Raw genomic sequence first — 13,548 nt, forward strand, 5'->3', positions numbered from 1 at the left:
AATGAAGAAGGGCTTTCCAAACCTGAATACTGCCAATATTCGGGTTTCAAAATGGTTTCAACTTTACTGGTGCATAATACTGGAATATCAAGTAGAATATGACAATACGACAATCATAACAGGCAGAAAGGGATCAACACACACACGCATACACACACAATTCAATGTGGTTCTCATCTGGCCAGTGGGTTATTACTGCGCAGGTGTAGACCGGGTCCCTAAGGGTTCTATTAAAACGATGCCCCTCTCAAGGCCAACTCGGCTTTCTCTATAGATTTAACGTTGGCCATATGTGTGGCAGGAGGCAAACAGCTGATGGGGTTTAATTGACCGAAATCAACATATTTAGTTGTGCGATTGTGTGCGCCAACCAGCGGGAAAATTGTCAGTGGGTTTGAGCGTCAGGATTGTTTGAACGGGTCAAATATGGATCAGACCCCAGGTGGTGAAGAAATAGGAGCCAGCAAAACACAGTAACGTGCCTGCTATATAATCATCTTGTATTTTTCTCCTTTTATGTCATTCTCAAGTGCAATATTAAAGCAGTTGTAGTATCTAACATCTGGACCGTATTATACATTTTTTTGTAGAACTATTGAAATGATTTATCAACTTGAATAAATGAAAACATTTTGAAAGCTATTAACAGATTTCTGTTTTAAAAATGGCAATACTCTAAATTCACAGGGTATATTTAGCTTTCTTTTAATTCTGTTAGATTGCAGGATTTTTTTTTAAACAAATCAAACTAGTATGATACTCTTCTATAAACACAAAGAAGTGTCACCAATGAAGTGCAACAATTTTGTTTAATTTCTTTAATTGGAAAAGTAATATATACCATTATAAATACTGGGTAAAAAAATTGGACCAACCCGGGAAGTTGGGTCAATTTGACCTAACTTTGTGTTCTGTTGCAAAAAACAACAAATTGTTGGCTTGTTTTGTACAAAGGAGGTGGTTTTGTGCAAAAATTGGGTTATTTTTTATCCAGTATTTCGAAAAGTGTATGCTTATGAGTATTGTTGTAACATCTGTCTAAATGTTGCATCACCATTTGTGTTCATATTGCCATTGCTTATCAAAAGCATATTGCTTGTCTATAGTGTTTTCCATTATGAGTAGGGGTGGATGAGTAACAATACTAGGTATTGGTATCTCAGCCTTATTTCAAGGAGGTATTGGTACGATTGTTTGCCCTCTGTTTTCTCCAGGCACTCCGGTTTCCTCCCACATCCCAAAAACATGCATGGTAGGCTGATTGAGCACTCCAAACTGCCCCTAGGTGTGAGTGTGGATAGTTGTTCGTTTCTGTGTGCCCTGCATTTGGCTGGTAACTGGTTCAGGGTGTCCTCAGCCTACTGGCCCATGATTGCTGGGATATGCTCCAGCATGCCCGCGACCCCCGTGGGGACAAGCAGTATAGAAAATGGATGGATGGATGTTTGCCCTCTTGTGGACATTTTACAATCAGGAAGTTGGAATTAGAACCATAGAAATTTGCCTTTAATCTCATGCAATTTCAAGGACAAATGTTGAATGTATATTGGTCTATTTAAAATGATCTGTCATTGTTTTTTGGGGGACATTTTAAGTCTAAAAATACTACTATTATTGACACTTGGTATTGGTGACTACTCCAGATTTGAGTGCTTGTACTGGGATCTCTCAAAATTAAAAGTAATATTGAAGGATCTCTCAAAATTAAAAGTAATATTGAACGTTTCTGATTATGAGTTAACATTAAGATAGTATGGCAAAGCTATTTGGTTGTTTTAAATATACAAAGTATAACTACATAACAGGCAAATGACAATGAAAATTTACAAGTCGGGTGACTCCAATCTAGAATCATTTCTATGAATTAAGTCACAATTTAAGCCTTTGAAACCCTTACATAAAGGGATAGTTTGATGACACTGGTGTGGAAGAAATTGAGATCGGTGAACCAGCAGGCGCTCTCCTCAGGCCAAAGTCTTGTCAAAAGAGTGGAATCGGAAACGGCTGCAAAGGAAGTTGATAGACTCCATACTATTTGTGTAATGAGGGATCAAAATACTTCATTCACAGTCTAGATACGGCACACAAGATTTTAGTGGCTTTACAAAACAAAGAAGGATTATAAAGTAGTGAATTTCAGTCTTGTTGGAATGGTTAAAAGTAGTAGTAAGTCACAAGGGATATTCCACCAGTGACCTAAAAGGCGCAACGCAATTAGCACACAAAGCCCATCAACGGCCCCCAATATCACAGTCCTCTAAGGAGCGGCAGACTTATAATGCCTCCTGATCTATTACCACAAAGTGATTAATCCTCCCTACACAATGACCACTCTTCAACTGGGCCTCTATATTATGAGGTGGCCCTTTACGGCGGTTGAGTTTTGTACTAATTAGCATTCAACTCAGGAAGCAAAGACAACCCCTCCACCAGGAGAAAGGACAGGAGACGGCGACACAGTGAAATGTCATTAACTTGATGTTAATTACTAATTAATAGGGCTATTTCATTTACATGTATCTCTGATGGAGTCTGCCTTTAGTGGGTTACTCTGAATGGCCGACAAGTTTGGGGAGGGGGGCGGTATCATGTCTTTCTGCTACACTCTGCTTCTTTTCTGCTAATTAAATAGTGGGTCGCTCATCACTGTTATGTCTGCTTTTACAGCACCATTTTCTGTCAGGGAGGACGCACAAAATCAGCGACCGCGCCAGCTCATTATGGATGAGGCTGTTGATCATCGAGCCCACCAACTTGGAGCTTACTTTTGGTGAGCCCCCCCCTCCCTTTCTTCTCCCACCTGTTTCTATGGCAACCTAGTTGTTGGGTCCCATGAGAAGGAGTGGGCTGGTTTGACAAGTGTCTGGCCATTCACGCATGGACAGTGCCAGCGAGCCAGCATGGCACACAGTGTAGTGCCATATGGTGCCACTGCATACAGTACGTTTTGTTGGCCAGGACTTGGGATTTCGGGCTGGGGTAGTCCACGAGTGGTACCAGAACTTACTGTTCGAAAGATGATGCAGTGATTGACTGTGAGGTCAGGTCAAATCAGTTGTGTTCCGCTGCAGAAAAAATAAAAAAGGCCTCGAGCCTTGCACGCTCCTGATAAGTGACACTTTACTGCCTCCCGGTGGCATTGCACATCAACCACATAAAGAAGCCTCAAATATTGCAGCTAATTACAGTGTTGAGAAAATATGTTTTTGTTTTATTCAAAGTTAAGACATGCTTTTAAATAACAGCATAAGTTGAATTTTACAATACTGCATTTTTGCAGTAATACTGTTATTTTTTTAAAGGCAAAATCCGGGAGAGCTGTCAGGAACCACACTGAGCAATTAGTAATGTTACAGTTTGGGGCTTGAGTGACAGAGAGCAGGTAAGAAAAAATATAACCAATACAGTAAAAGTGAAAAACATGAAACATCAGAGGATTGCCATATTTGTTGAAGAGATAATGGAACAAATGTGTTCAAGGCTTTCACATTGAGGAACGTTAACAAGGTACAGAAAATGTGCACGTTCAAGAGTGTGGCGATTCAAGATCAATTATGTAATACTAGCCTTATCCCGTTTTCTATTGCTAACCCTATACACAGGCAGCATGTGATTAAAAAGAGTAATGACATTTACACTGTGACACAAAACAATCTAACCATATTTGAGATGACAAGAAATTTGATGTGTGATTACAAAAAACAGCCATTATAAGATGCACACAAAGCTGTGCCTTTGTATGTGAAGGTCAAGCCGATACACAGTAACAGTTGTGACGTAATGATCTGTGAGTCTCAAGCAGACACAAAAATTTAGATGCATAGATTAGCAAAGTCAAGTAAGCACCTGAACTAAATATTAAAACTTCCAAGCGTAAATGCTACAAGCAATAATTTACCATTTCTGGATGTGCAATACAAAAAAAGTCTTCGTTCTTCTACAAACGGAAGATCTCTCATTGTCTTGCAGCACGTGCAACATTCGTCATGTCAGTGTGCAACAAGCTCACAGTTAAGCAAAGAAGGAGGAGGAGACATCTCCCAAATAAGTCAAACATCGATGACGACAATAAGTGCTTTCACAAAAGCGAGATTCAAATAAAAACTAGTCAGGTCTATCAGGTTTCTTTTACCGTACCATCGCAACTTAATATATTCATTCAGTTTGAAAATATAAACAAAATATATCTTAAGCCATAAAAATATAGAAGTACTTTATTCAAAAATAATTAAAAGAGGTATTTCTACATCATGAAACTACCCAAAAAATAAATGTACATTTTCAGTAACTTTGGTCTTTCTGCTTTTGAACATTTGTTGCAACCGGTAGGGCTCACTCGTTATCTCAAAGCCTTTTCACCTCAATGGAACAAAACATGTAACCATGTTGATGGGGAACAAACAAGTTAGAGAACAAAAGAGCGCTGCCAACAACTCACACGAAAACAAAAGAGGCAGAACAACCAAACGCTTGAAGCATTGCGTAACTAGACAATGAGGTGGCATTTCAAAAGCATTTTTTTTTTTTTTAAACGAGGAGCATTCAAAGTGCAGAACTCCACCAAGGCTAAAATTAAAATCTGGATCGACAGTTGGGATACAATTTTGATCAGAGGTGGGCATTTAGTCCGAGGGACGGTTGTGGAATGGGACCGAGGATGAGAAAATTAAAAGATAAAAAAAAAGGGATGGATTATAGTTGGTTTACGGCCGTCCCGTATATTGTTCGTGTTGACTGAATACGCTTCGGCACACTGCCAAAGATAGGGGTCTCCATTTTCGCTTTGGGGTCTATATTCAGACTAATTGTGAATGTTAAAAAGGGGAAAAAAAATAGTTTCTTTAAGCAGGATCTGGCAAAAGCGAAGAAAGTGATTTTTCTAAAATCCTGCAGTCAAACAAATCTTGTAATATATTACCATCTGGTGGTCTTTTTGTGTCACTGTCTTATTACGTCGTCATCAAATAGTTTTCACTACGCAAAATTTGGTACCCATCGTATGGTGTAGCTGCTCTGATGTAAGCACTCCACATTTTTAATGAAATTCAGTTCCTCATTTGTTGGACTGGGACTTTTTCTTCCAAGGAGGTGTACGTTTAAATTATTATTATTATTATTATTAAAGTGGCTCAATAATAAAAGCAAAAATCAAGTATAATAAGATAATAGGAACTGCCTGGCCCCTGCCTATGACTCAAGGTAATGTACAATTGAAGAAATGATTGATTATAAAATGATCTCTTAAAGGGGTTAAGTTTGTTTTTGCAGGCCCAAAAATTCACCAGTAAGGGAGTAGGAGTATGTTAGGGTCTAAATACGAGGTACAAAATGGGGCCGGACAGTTTCACTGATCATATTTATCGGGCACTGCTGCCAAGTCATAATGACCGTTCTGACAAACATTTTTTAAATTGGCAAACTCCTCTTCCTAACTAAAAATGAAGCTACTTTAAATACCATTTAACCACGATGTGCTTTGTGTTCATCCTGAAAACCTTGATAAAGCAACAGCCTCTCTGACCAGTACTCTGACATCACGCTGGTGTTTTTATGATTTGAGGTTGTGTATCTATGTGAGCAACAAAAGGACGGTGCAGACTGTGTGAATGGACAAAAGCTAGAGAGCAAACTATCTAGAAAGCCAGAGAGAAAGATAGATAGACAGACAGACAGACCTGTGCAGACAATGCAGGTCTTCCACGGGATAATGAAGTCCGGTCTTGGACAAAGTGTTCAAATATGGATGTGGTGATTGCGTATCTTGCTAGGGTCAATGTCAATGCGGCGGGCCTCAGCAAAGACCAAGAAGATGCAAAGGCCAAGCAGATTGACGACGGTGATGAGGCCAAACATGGACGACCATGAGCCTGTGGTCTCGATGAGATACCCAGAGAAATACACCATAAGGACCCCTACACACACACAAAACTTGAGATTTGGCTTAAGAGATAAAAAGTATGCGTGAAAGAATCACATTGCCGCTGGGAAAACGGCACAGTCCCACACAGGACCAACGGCTGTCATTCTGTGTTGTCCATTATTCATTCATCTGTCGCGGGCGCTGTGATGCTGCTTTCTTGATGAAATAAACATGACACAAAGGAGGCGACGCCGTTGACAGCGCGTGAGCTCAAAGTCATCATTTTGAGTGGTAGATTAATTATTTGACCAAAGCGTGTGTTATAAGGTGAGGGGGGGGAAAAAAAATCCCAGGGAACGACCGATGTTGTTTTTACCCATTGTTGTCAAATGAAAGAAACTCACCTGAGAATGCGCCGCATGTGTTCATAACACCTGTCAAAAGAAAACAGAGACTTGTGTGAAACTTTTATACGAAATGATCCTCCTGTAGAGGTTTTTCCATCCAAATGTTATTTTTCACTTACCGAACAAGGCCCCTGCACAAGATGGAGCGAGATCTTGAACGTTTACAGATACCCCACTGTAAAGCAAAAGTGTCATTAGCTCACTCGTTTCGGTTGATCAGTGTCAAATACAAACAACGAGATGAGAAACAGAAAAAAAGCACAAACTGAAAAATGGTGACAAAAGGGAGACAATTATGAATACCCCTTGAGACCAAAGCATCCCTGACTACTACCCCTTCAAGGGCCAAATCAGGGCAGGGCAGGGCACCAACTGTTTTCACACAGAAATGCAGCCATTTTGTTCCGTGATGAATTTCCTACATCTAGCAAAGGAATTAAAAGGTGTAGCTTCTATTTGCCAGAGGACATCTGTTGAATTATGACTTGCCTAGAGATGAAATGTATTTGCAAATCAAAACAGCCTCATAGTTTCTGTCTGTGTAGGAATGCGCCCCATCCGGTTTGCAACTTGAGACACCTGTCGCAAAATTGAAATGACCAAGCAAAGTTGTAACCTGGAATGTCTGATGTTGCGTTGCACAAAAAAAAAAAAAACTGCTACGGGGCCAGCTTTACTATTCTCAACAGGGATTTTTTTTTTGGTTATATGAAGTTTTATTTGGCATACACTTGCCATTTGTGGTTACCTCGGAACTCAAAGTGGTGAGTTTAACAATTTTTCAATTACGACACATTATTTTCCATACCCCCCACAAGGACCAGAAGTCACATGGTCATTTTGTTGTCGGGTTACACATTGAAGGATAACACAAAGGAAAATCCACAAGATTTCAAGTTGGATGAATGCCAGACCAAAGGCAGCTCTAAACACTTTTAGCTCTAGTTTTTGTAAGCAAAGGGTGCCAAATGTTTTTTTTTTTTTTTTTACCTTGATTTGTGAGCTAAACTTTCAGGCCACTTGCCTCAGCTCTGATCCATATTTGAAGGAGCAGAAAGTGAGGTTTTACTTACAATTTAATGTACTGGATTAAAAACAATATGGTCAATTATTCACACTTTTGGGGAGAGTTCAAGTTCTTTCCAGAGATTTGCTAGTCATGTCTGTTGCAAATAGCAGAAGCCTGCGGTCCAATCATGCGTCATACAACACTCGCGTTCAATACTTCAACAGGAGGAAGTGTCAGTTAACCAGCACTAAGAAATCAGTATAAAGTAAACGGTTTCTGCAAAAGGCCAATACCTGTGACTGAAGGTGGTGAGGCCCATTGTGGCCGACACAAACGCTATGGCCCAGGAGAACGTGGTGTTGCCGCACAAAAGCAGGGTAAACACGCTGGAAACCCCCATCGAAAAAAACTAAAGAGGCATAAATATATGCATAGAAAAAGCCATTGATCCAAAAATGTAAAGTTTGCAACACACTTCAAATACCAGGATGTTTCCACAGCGACTCTACCTGCATTAACTTCCTCACAAAGGCCGTGTCAAAGCCTGTTGGGACATTTGATCAGCCACTTGAGTGAAACGATTACATTTGAATACGCCGATCCCCGCAGACTGGACGTTCATACCTTGACTTACGAGGTGGTCCGCCAGGTAGCCGCTAAAGACCGATGAGGGGATTGCTACCAACCAAGGAATGACATTGAACACCCAACCCTGGAGGGACAAAACCAAAGAACACATGAGGATATTCTTTTGTCATGTTGCAAAATGTATTTGCTTCTGGTGTTCGACTTTGCTGGTTACATTTGAACCCCAACGCAAAACACGTTTGCATAAAAATATATTGGGATATTTAGTCATTTGCTTTTGCATTATTTTGCATACGCTTTCACTACAAACCAGTACTGCCATTACAGTATTGCCTGCTGTTCGCGGTGAGGAAGGAAGCATAGCCATGGTGACTAAAGTACTATACCCTATTATGACGGACAACCACTTAAAAGCATTGTGTAACCACAATAAGGGTGGAAATCCACGGCTTTATATTCATTGAGCTACACAATCTTGGTTCTAAGAGCGTCATCACAAGACCGGCATTATTTCCCCTCCTCCTTAAATGGATCAAATTACCTTAGCATCAGGGAAGGTGTCTTTAAAGAAGGTTGGCAGCCATGACAACAAAGTGAAGAACGTGCTCGCTGTGCAAAGGTGTGTAATGATCACGGCGCTGGTCAGTAAATAAAGCAAAACAGAGAAATAGTGTTAAATTCTGGCGGTACGGCGGTTCAACTTATACACGTATTCTCAACGCATGATCATTTTCTCACCAGACTGCAGGCTGTTTGAAGAGCCGCAACCAGTGCCTCTTGGTCAATTTGGACTGTGGACCACCATTTCCCAAAGACTCCAGCGTGATGATTGGCCCTGCGAGTACAAAAGAACACAGAAGGGTTTGCATATGAGGGGACAGTGACCTCACTTGTAAGCGATAAGAAAGCACAGCAGATAGCAGAGAGAAGACTGAAAAACCTTACTTGCCTTCTCCTTTGAGTAAGTATTTCCACATGCAGTATGCCCACGTTACTGCCAGCAAACCCGACACATAGAAGACGCTCTCCCAGCCGTACAAGTCCAGCATGAGGGAACCAGCCCCTCCGATTACGAGGGTCCTGCAAAAGGTCACATGGGTGCACGTGTTGCGACGGCCCCCTCTGCAAGACGTGTTCCTTAGGTAAGAAATGACTTACCCCAGGTAAGAGCCGCTGCCCACGGTGCTCATGAGGAAGCCTCTCTCACTCTCCACCACCTTCTGAGAGCACAGGCTTGCCAAAGAAGGGTAATGAACACCTGTAATCAGGAAAGGTCAGATTTTCCATGGTGTTATTGTATACTGGATGCCACAGGTGTATCTAAGAATGAAAGTTACAGGATTAAATCAGTGTCAACAGACTTTTTTGCAGAACAGGACAATTAGATGTCTGTTGAAGAATTCTGCGACACACTGCCGTGCTGTCAAAATGAATGTCGGGACTTGTTATGAGGATGTTAAATAGTACAATCGTGATATTTTACCTTGTAAAAGGCCCATGAGAAAGCGAGCCAGTGTCATTGAGAAGATCGGCTGGGAGCAAAAATGGGCCAAGATGGGAGTGAAGGCTGTCATGGAGCCCCAGGCAGCTGCAGAGAGCAGGAGGACTTTTTCTCCTCCCACCCTGTGAGCACACGATGATGCATTAGCTCCAACCTAAGACTGTGACTTTGCTGTGTGATGCATGTTTCACTCGAATTGCAATGACGACACCCACCGGTCACTGACGTAGCCTCCAAACACTTGCGTGAAGCAGTAACCCCAAAAGAAGCTTCCCAGAACCATGCCAGACTCCCTCTTGCTCCAGTTGAACTTCTCCGCCATGCTGACCGCACAGATGGGCATGGCCACCCGAGCACAGTAGAGGAGGCACGTACCAAGTAGGAGCACCACTGTCCATACCCTTGCCACCGGCCTGCACAGGAGGGATTGCACCGTTTAGTAAAAACAAAGAAGCGAAAGTTTGAAAGTGAGCATCACTGAGTGCAACGCCGTTCTCATTTTAGACGAGTCAAAGATATATTCCACAGTAGCCGTGTGTTAATAAGCATTTAGATGCAGGTACACTTGCAACAAATATCAATAATGCACATCAATTCTGTCACTTGCCTGTTTTTCTTGGAAACACAATACACACCGCTGTGCACAGTGCACACTGCACACACAAGGTCACCTGATGTCATCTGATGCGGATTTGCTCCTTGATCAAGTGACACAAGTGCCATTGAATCATCACTGTAGCTGAATGGGCCAATTTACATACCCATACTGACCAGGATAATTTACTAAAATTATATACACCATTTCAAAAGAACGTTAGGTGTGATGCAAAGCCTAATAACTTCAATAACAAGCTTGAGATTTACCCGTTCCATTATGTACAATATACACCTTGGCTCAATTGACAAGTTTGGGACAGACTGTACAAGGTGTGCCGTGGGAACGCCAATTTCACTTACCGGATCCAAATATGATCGATATGTACGTATTTTGTTGTGAGTACTTTGGAACATGCATCGTCATCATTATTATTTCAGTATCTATACATTTGGTGACATCATCATTTCGGGTTTGTTTCATTTTCACATACAGAGGTTCCAACTCAAATAACTACAGCTAGAAACAAACAAACAAACAAACAAACAAACAAACAAACTCACCCGACTTAAAGTTCTGCAACATGGCATGTAATAATATAATGTATTTGTATTATGTATTTGTTTATTAGCTTGATAGGTCGCTCATCACGGCTAATCAATGAAATCTCTTTGATTGTCTCACCCACGAGCCTAATCGTTACCTTGACCAGTTATTGTTGTGTTCAGCCCACTTCTTGTGACATCCAGTGACTCCAAGCTTGTCGGCCGGATGGTTCTCCTTGTGACAGAGCAAATCTGGACCATAGTTTTTGCCATGTTTTTGAATCACTGCCATTCAACGTGCTGTCTGTAATGTTAGCGGCAGCCTCGACCGTCAGCTTCAATTTCTTCCCGGTGGTGGAGACAGGAAGACACGGCGGACTTTCGATGTTCGGACATGCATATCTTACTGTGAAGAAGAAGAAAAAAGCTTCAAGAACAGCCGACCGGAAACTGAGCGAAGGACTCGTTTTGTCCTGAATCCTGATGCCCCGCTGAGGAGAAATCCACGTGTCAGTTTTTACCTCTGCACGTCTTTGTGTGGTCGTTAGAGGGCGCTCAACCAGGAAGTGATTCCACAACAGCAAAACATCCGTGCACAACTCGATCAAAATCATGAATAAAGCCAACAACCGCTGATTCTTTTTTCCTGACGTATTTTGACCTTTTAAGTCGACGTCACGACGAGGAACCACTGCGGATGCAATCATGCAAGGGACGTGTGTAATGCAGTGCGGGGCGCGATGCATGTGACATGTTCATTCGAATACAATGTTATGCATATGTGTAGTCACTGAGGAGAGTTGGGGGCCTGAAATATCTTCAACATGACAGAAAATAGTTGCGAAGAACTGCTAATGGGTTTAAAGAGACCTGCAGACGTGTGTTCACTTTCAGTATCCACCGTATCTACATTGGAACCCAAGTTTGGTGGTGTGCCTCCAATGTAAAATATGCGCCTTGTCTCAGTAAGTGTTGGGAACTGAGTTAGTGCATCCCTCGTAATAGAATACTCCAGGCTTCGGTAAAATTGTAAAACTTGCATTTATTGCAAAATAAAATAACAGTGAATGGAAGCACAGCAGATATAGTAAAAGAGAAGCTTATTTCACTCATGTACATAATACCATCCATGTGTCTTTGTATCTGCATTTGCCTTTACTTTTGCAGCCATTAACGGGAAAGTTACAGTCAACAAAGTATTTCGAATCATCCCCAAGTGTCTTATTGTGTCTCATGTTATTGTTCACTAGCTGACATGTGGAAGCTTTTATTGACATGCACACAGCTAATCTTTTTCACTAGAAGCATGCGGTCGGTCACGCATAGACTGACAGCCTAATTTAGGCTTTATTCACCTTCCAATACTAACTTTCCCTGCCAACAGACAGAAAAAAAAACTAGTGTACAAGTAAATATGAAAAAGAAAATACTGGTTTCATTCAGTATAGCGAAATGATAACACCAGGTCAAATAACATATTCCATTGAGTGAGGTCATTTTAAAACTGTATCAACCAAGTTCATCCTAATAAAAGGGAAATCTTCAGGAGGACAAAAATGATCTCTCATTTCTTTATGGTACAAATAGATACTGGAAACCTGTCCATTTTATCCTTTCATTATTTTGGTTCCTCGATGGTCCCCTTACTGAGGTCTGTCATTTTGGGATACTTGACTTTCTTTTGATCGAGTTCATTTTGAGCCCACAGCAGCAGCTTCAGGAGCTTGGCCAACTTGGGTGTTGACTCACGATTTTCATAGTCGAGTACAGATTGGTTCACTTCGCTCCACACCTGAAAGACAAACAAAATGTATCGCGGATCATTTTATTTGAAGCTAGTTTTGGTTGGTACCAGCACACCACTCTCTGTACCTAAGTTACCTTTTGTCTCTGCATCATATTGAGCAGATCTCCAAAAGGTGACTCCTCAGGGTTATCGAACGCCAGCAGGGCCAGCGTCCTTTCCATCTCAGTCAGACATTCTCGGCTCTCCTCCCCTTGCTCCGCTAACTGGGACTGAGCAAATTCGAGGGCAGCTTCCGTCTCCCTCAAGCGAATGAGCTCAATAAGATGCTGCTGCTGCAAACACAAATTGAAAAGATGCAAAATGGGTCAAAACAACAACATTATAGACGAATGAAATTACCTGCAAGTGAAAGTAAAGATAGCGATTGGTATCCAGCAGTTCCGGATGCAGACTGTTGATGAGCGCAATGGCATCCTGGATCTGCCCCTTCAGTATCATTTCTCTAATCTTTATTCTCTCATCAAGCGATTCCAAATCCACACTTGGCTCAATCCCAGACTCCATTCTGAACTTCTCCGCCGCCTCCTTGAAGCCCTCTATGGCACAAAACACTTGTCATATTCTTATATTTTGCTTTCCGCTATCGGTTATTGAAAATTCATTTTGAGAACCACACCTGTCACCAAATAGTTCATAATAAGTCTGTTCATATCAGCTCTCTGAATGTGGACATTGTTGAGTTTATCCATCCATTCGTCCCTCGTTATGTCGTCTGGTTTCTCTGCATAACTCATGATGATAAATCCTTAAAATATAGGGAATACAAGTGGTCTGAATTAAAAGTCTGAAGCAAAACCTTAGCATCATTTAAATCGCTGTAGCAACATCATGGCACCGGAAATAGAGTAGTCAGGCCTGTGATAAAAACACAACAATGAAGCCTGACTACAGCATTGCACCAAATACAAACGAAGACAACCTCCGCTTGGGGGGGGTCAAATCACCCGCAACCTTTAGGAACGAGTGCCCATGCATAACCCAGACCAATAATTCTTTATTTTCAAGTTAAAACAGCCCTAACAATACCTTCAACCAAGTCGCTTCTTCGCAGCATTAGCAACTCGCCACTAGCTTCCAGCTTCAGCGACGGAAGCTCTTTCTTCTTCTTCTCCCTTTGCCCGAGTTGTTGATTAATGGAGCCTGGGTATAACTCTGCTGCCCCTAGAGGTAGCTTTTAATTACTGCGACAAGACCAACTCTATCTGAAGAATAAAAATATCTGAAACAATTTAATCT

At 41.5% G+C, this 13,548-nt stretch overlaps 2 protein-coding genes across 4 annotated transcripts; both read right to left on the bottom strand.

Annotated features, from left to right (window-relative positions):
* Nucleotides 1-3,190: 3,190 nt before the first annotated feature.
* On the bottom strand, nt 3,191-11,054 carry slc17a9b (solute carrier family 17 member 9b). Of its 3 annotated transcripts, none has more exons than XM_061265247.1 (13): nt 10,664-11,053; nt 9,581-9,778; nt 9,348-9,487; nt 9,023-9,122; nt 8,814-8,944; nt 8,603-8,699; nt 8,406-8,502; nt 7,901-7,988; nt 7,786-7,820; nt 7,570-7,685; nt 6,387-6,442; nt 6,265-6,294; nt 3,191-5,912 (listed from the first exon to the last, which is right to left on the bottom strand). In XM_061265247.1, exons 1-13 carry the CDS (start codon nt 10,795-10,797, stop codon nt 5,734-5,736), a joined length of 1,401 nt encoding a protein of 466 aa, XP_061121231.1. In that variant the 5' UTR covers nt 10,798-11,053; the 3' UTR covers nt 3,191-5,733. The 3 variants fall into 3 exon arrangements, with proteins under 3 accessions (XP_061121231.1, XP_061121247.1, XP_061121240.1); XM_061265263.1 differs by lacking the exon at nt 3,191-5,912 and adding an exon at nt 5,931-6,072 and having other exon boundaries at nt 10,664-11,054; XM_061265256.1 differs by lacking the exon at nt 3,191-5,912 and adding an exon at nt 5,932-6,076 and having other exon boundaries at nt 10,664-11,054.
* A 473-nt stretch (nt 11,055-11,527) lies between these two features.
* On the bottom strand, nt 11,528-13,465 carry LOC133143423 (glucose-induced degradation protein 8-B homolog). The gene is made up of 5 exons (XM_061265278.1): nt 13,339-13,465; nt 12,929-13,057; nt 12,652-12,848; nt 12,387-12,584; nt 11,528-12,297 (listed from the first exon to the last, which is right to left on the bottom strand). The coding sequence occupies exons 1-5, from the start codon at nt 13,364-13,366 to the stop codon at nt 12,124-12,126; spliced, it is 726 nt and encodes a 241-aa protein (XP_061121262.1). The 5' UTR covers nt 13,367-13,465; the 3' UTR covers nt 11,528-12,123.
* Nucleotides 13,466-13,548: the final 83 nt, after the last annotated feature.

The sequence above is a fragment of the Syngnathus typhle genome, linkage group LG2, assembly GCF_033458585.1.
Source record: "Syngnathus typhle isolate RoL2023-S1 ecotype Sweden linkage group LG2, RoL_Styp_1.0, whole genome shotgun sequence".
Lineage (NCBI taxonomy): Eukaryota > Metazoa > Chordata > Actinopteri > Syngnathiformes > Syngnathidae > Syngnathus > Syngnathus typhle.

Coding starts and splice junctions, on each gene's coding strand:
- LOC133143423 (XM_061265278.1), bottom strand. CDS start 13,366: ATGCTGCGAAGAAGCGACTTGGTTGAAG. Junction 12,849..12,928: donor TATGAACTATTTGGTGACAG/GTGTGGTTCTCA, acceptor TTTGTGCCATAG/AGGGCTTCAAGGAGGCGGCG. Junction 12,585..12,651: donor ATCTTTACTTTCACTTGCAG/GTAATTTCATTC, acceptor TTGTGTTTGCAG/CAGCAGCATCTTATTGAGCT.
- slc17a9b (XM_061265247.1), bottom strand. CDS start 10,797: ATGGCAGTGATTCAAAAACATGGCAAAAACTATGGTCCAGATTTGCTC. Junction 8,503..8,602: donor TTCAAACAGCCTGCAGTCTG/GTGAGAAAATGA, acceptor TTTACTGACCAG/CGCCGTGATCATTACACACC. Junction 6,295..6,386: donor TTGTGCAGGGGCCTTGTTCG/GTAAGTGAAAAA, acceptor TTCTTTTGACAG/GTGTTATGAACACATGCGGC.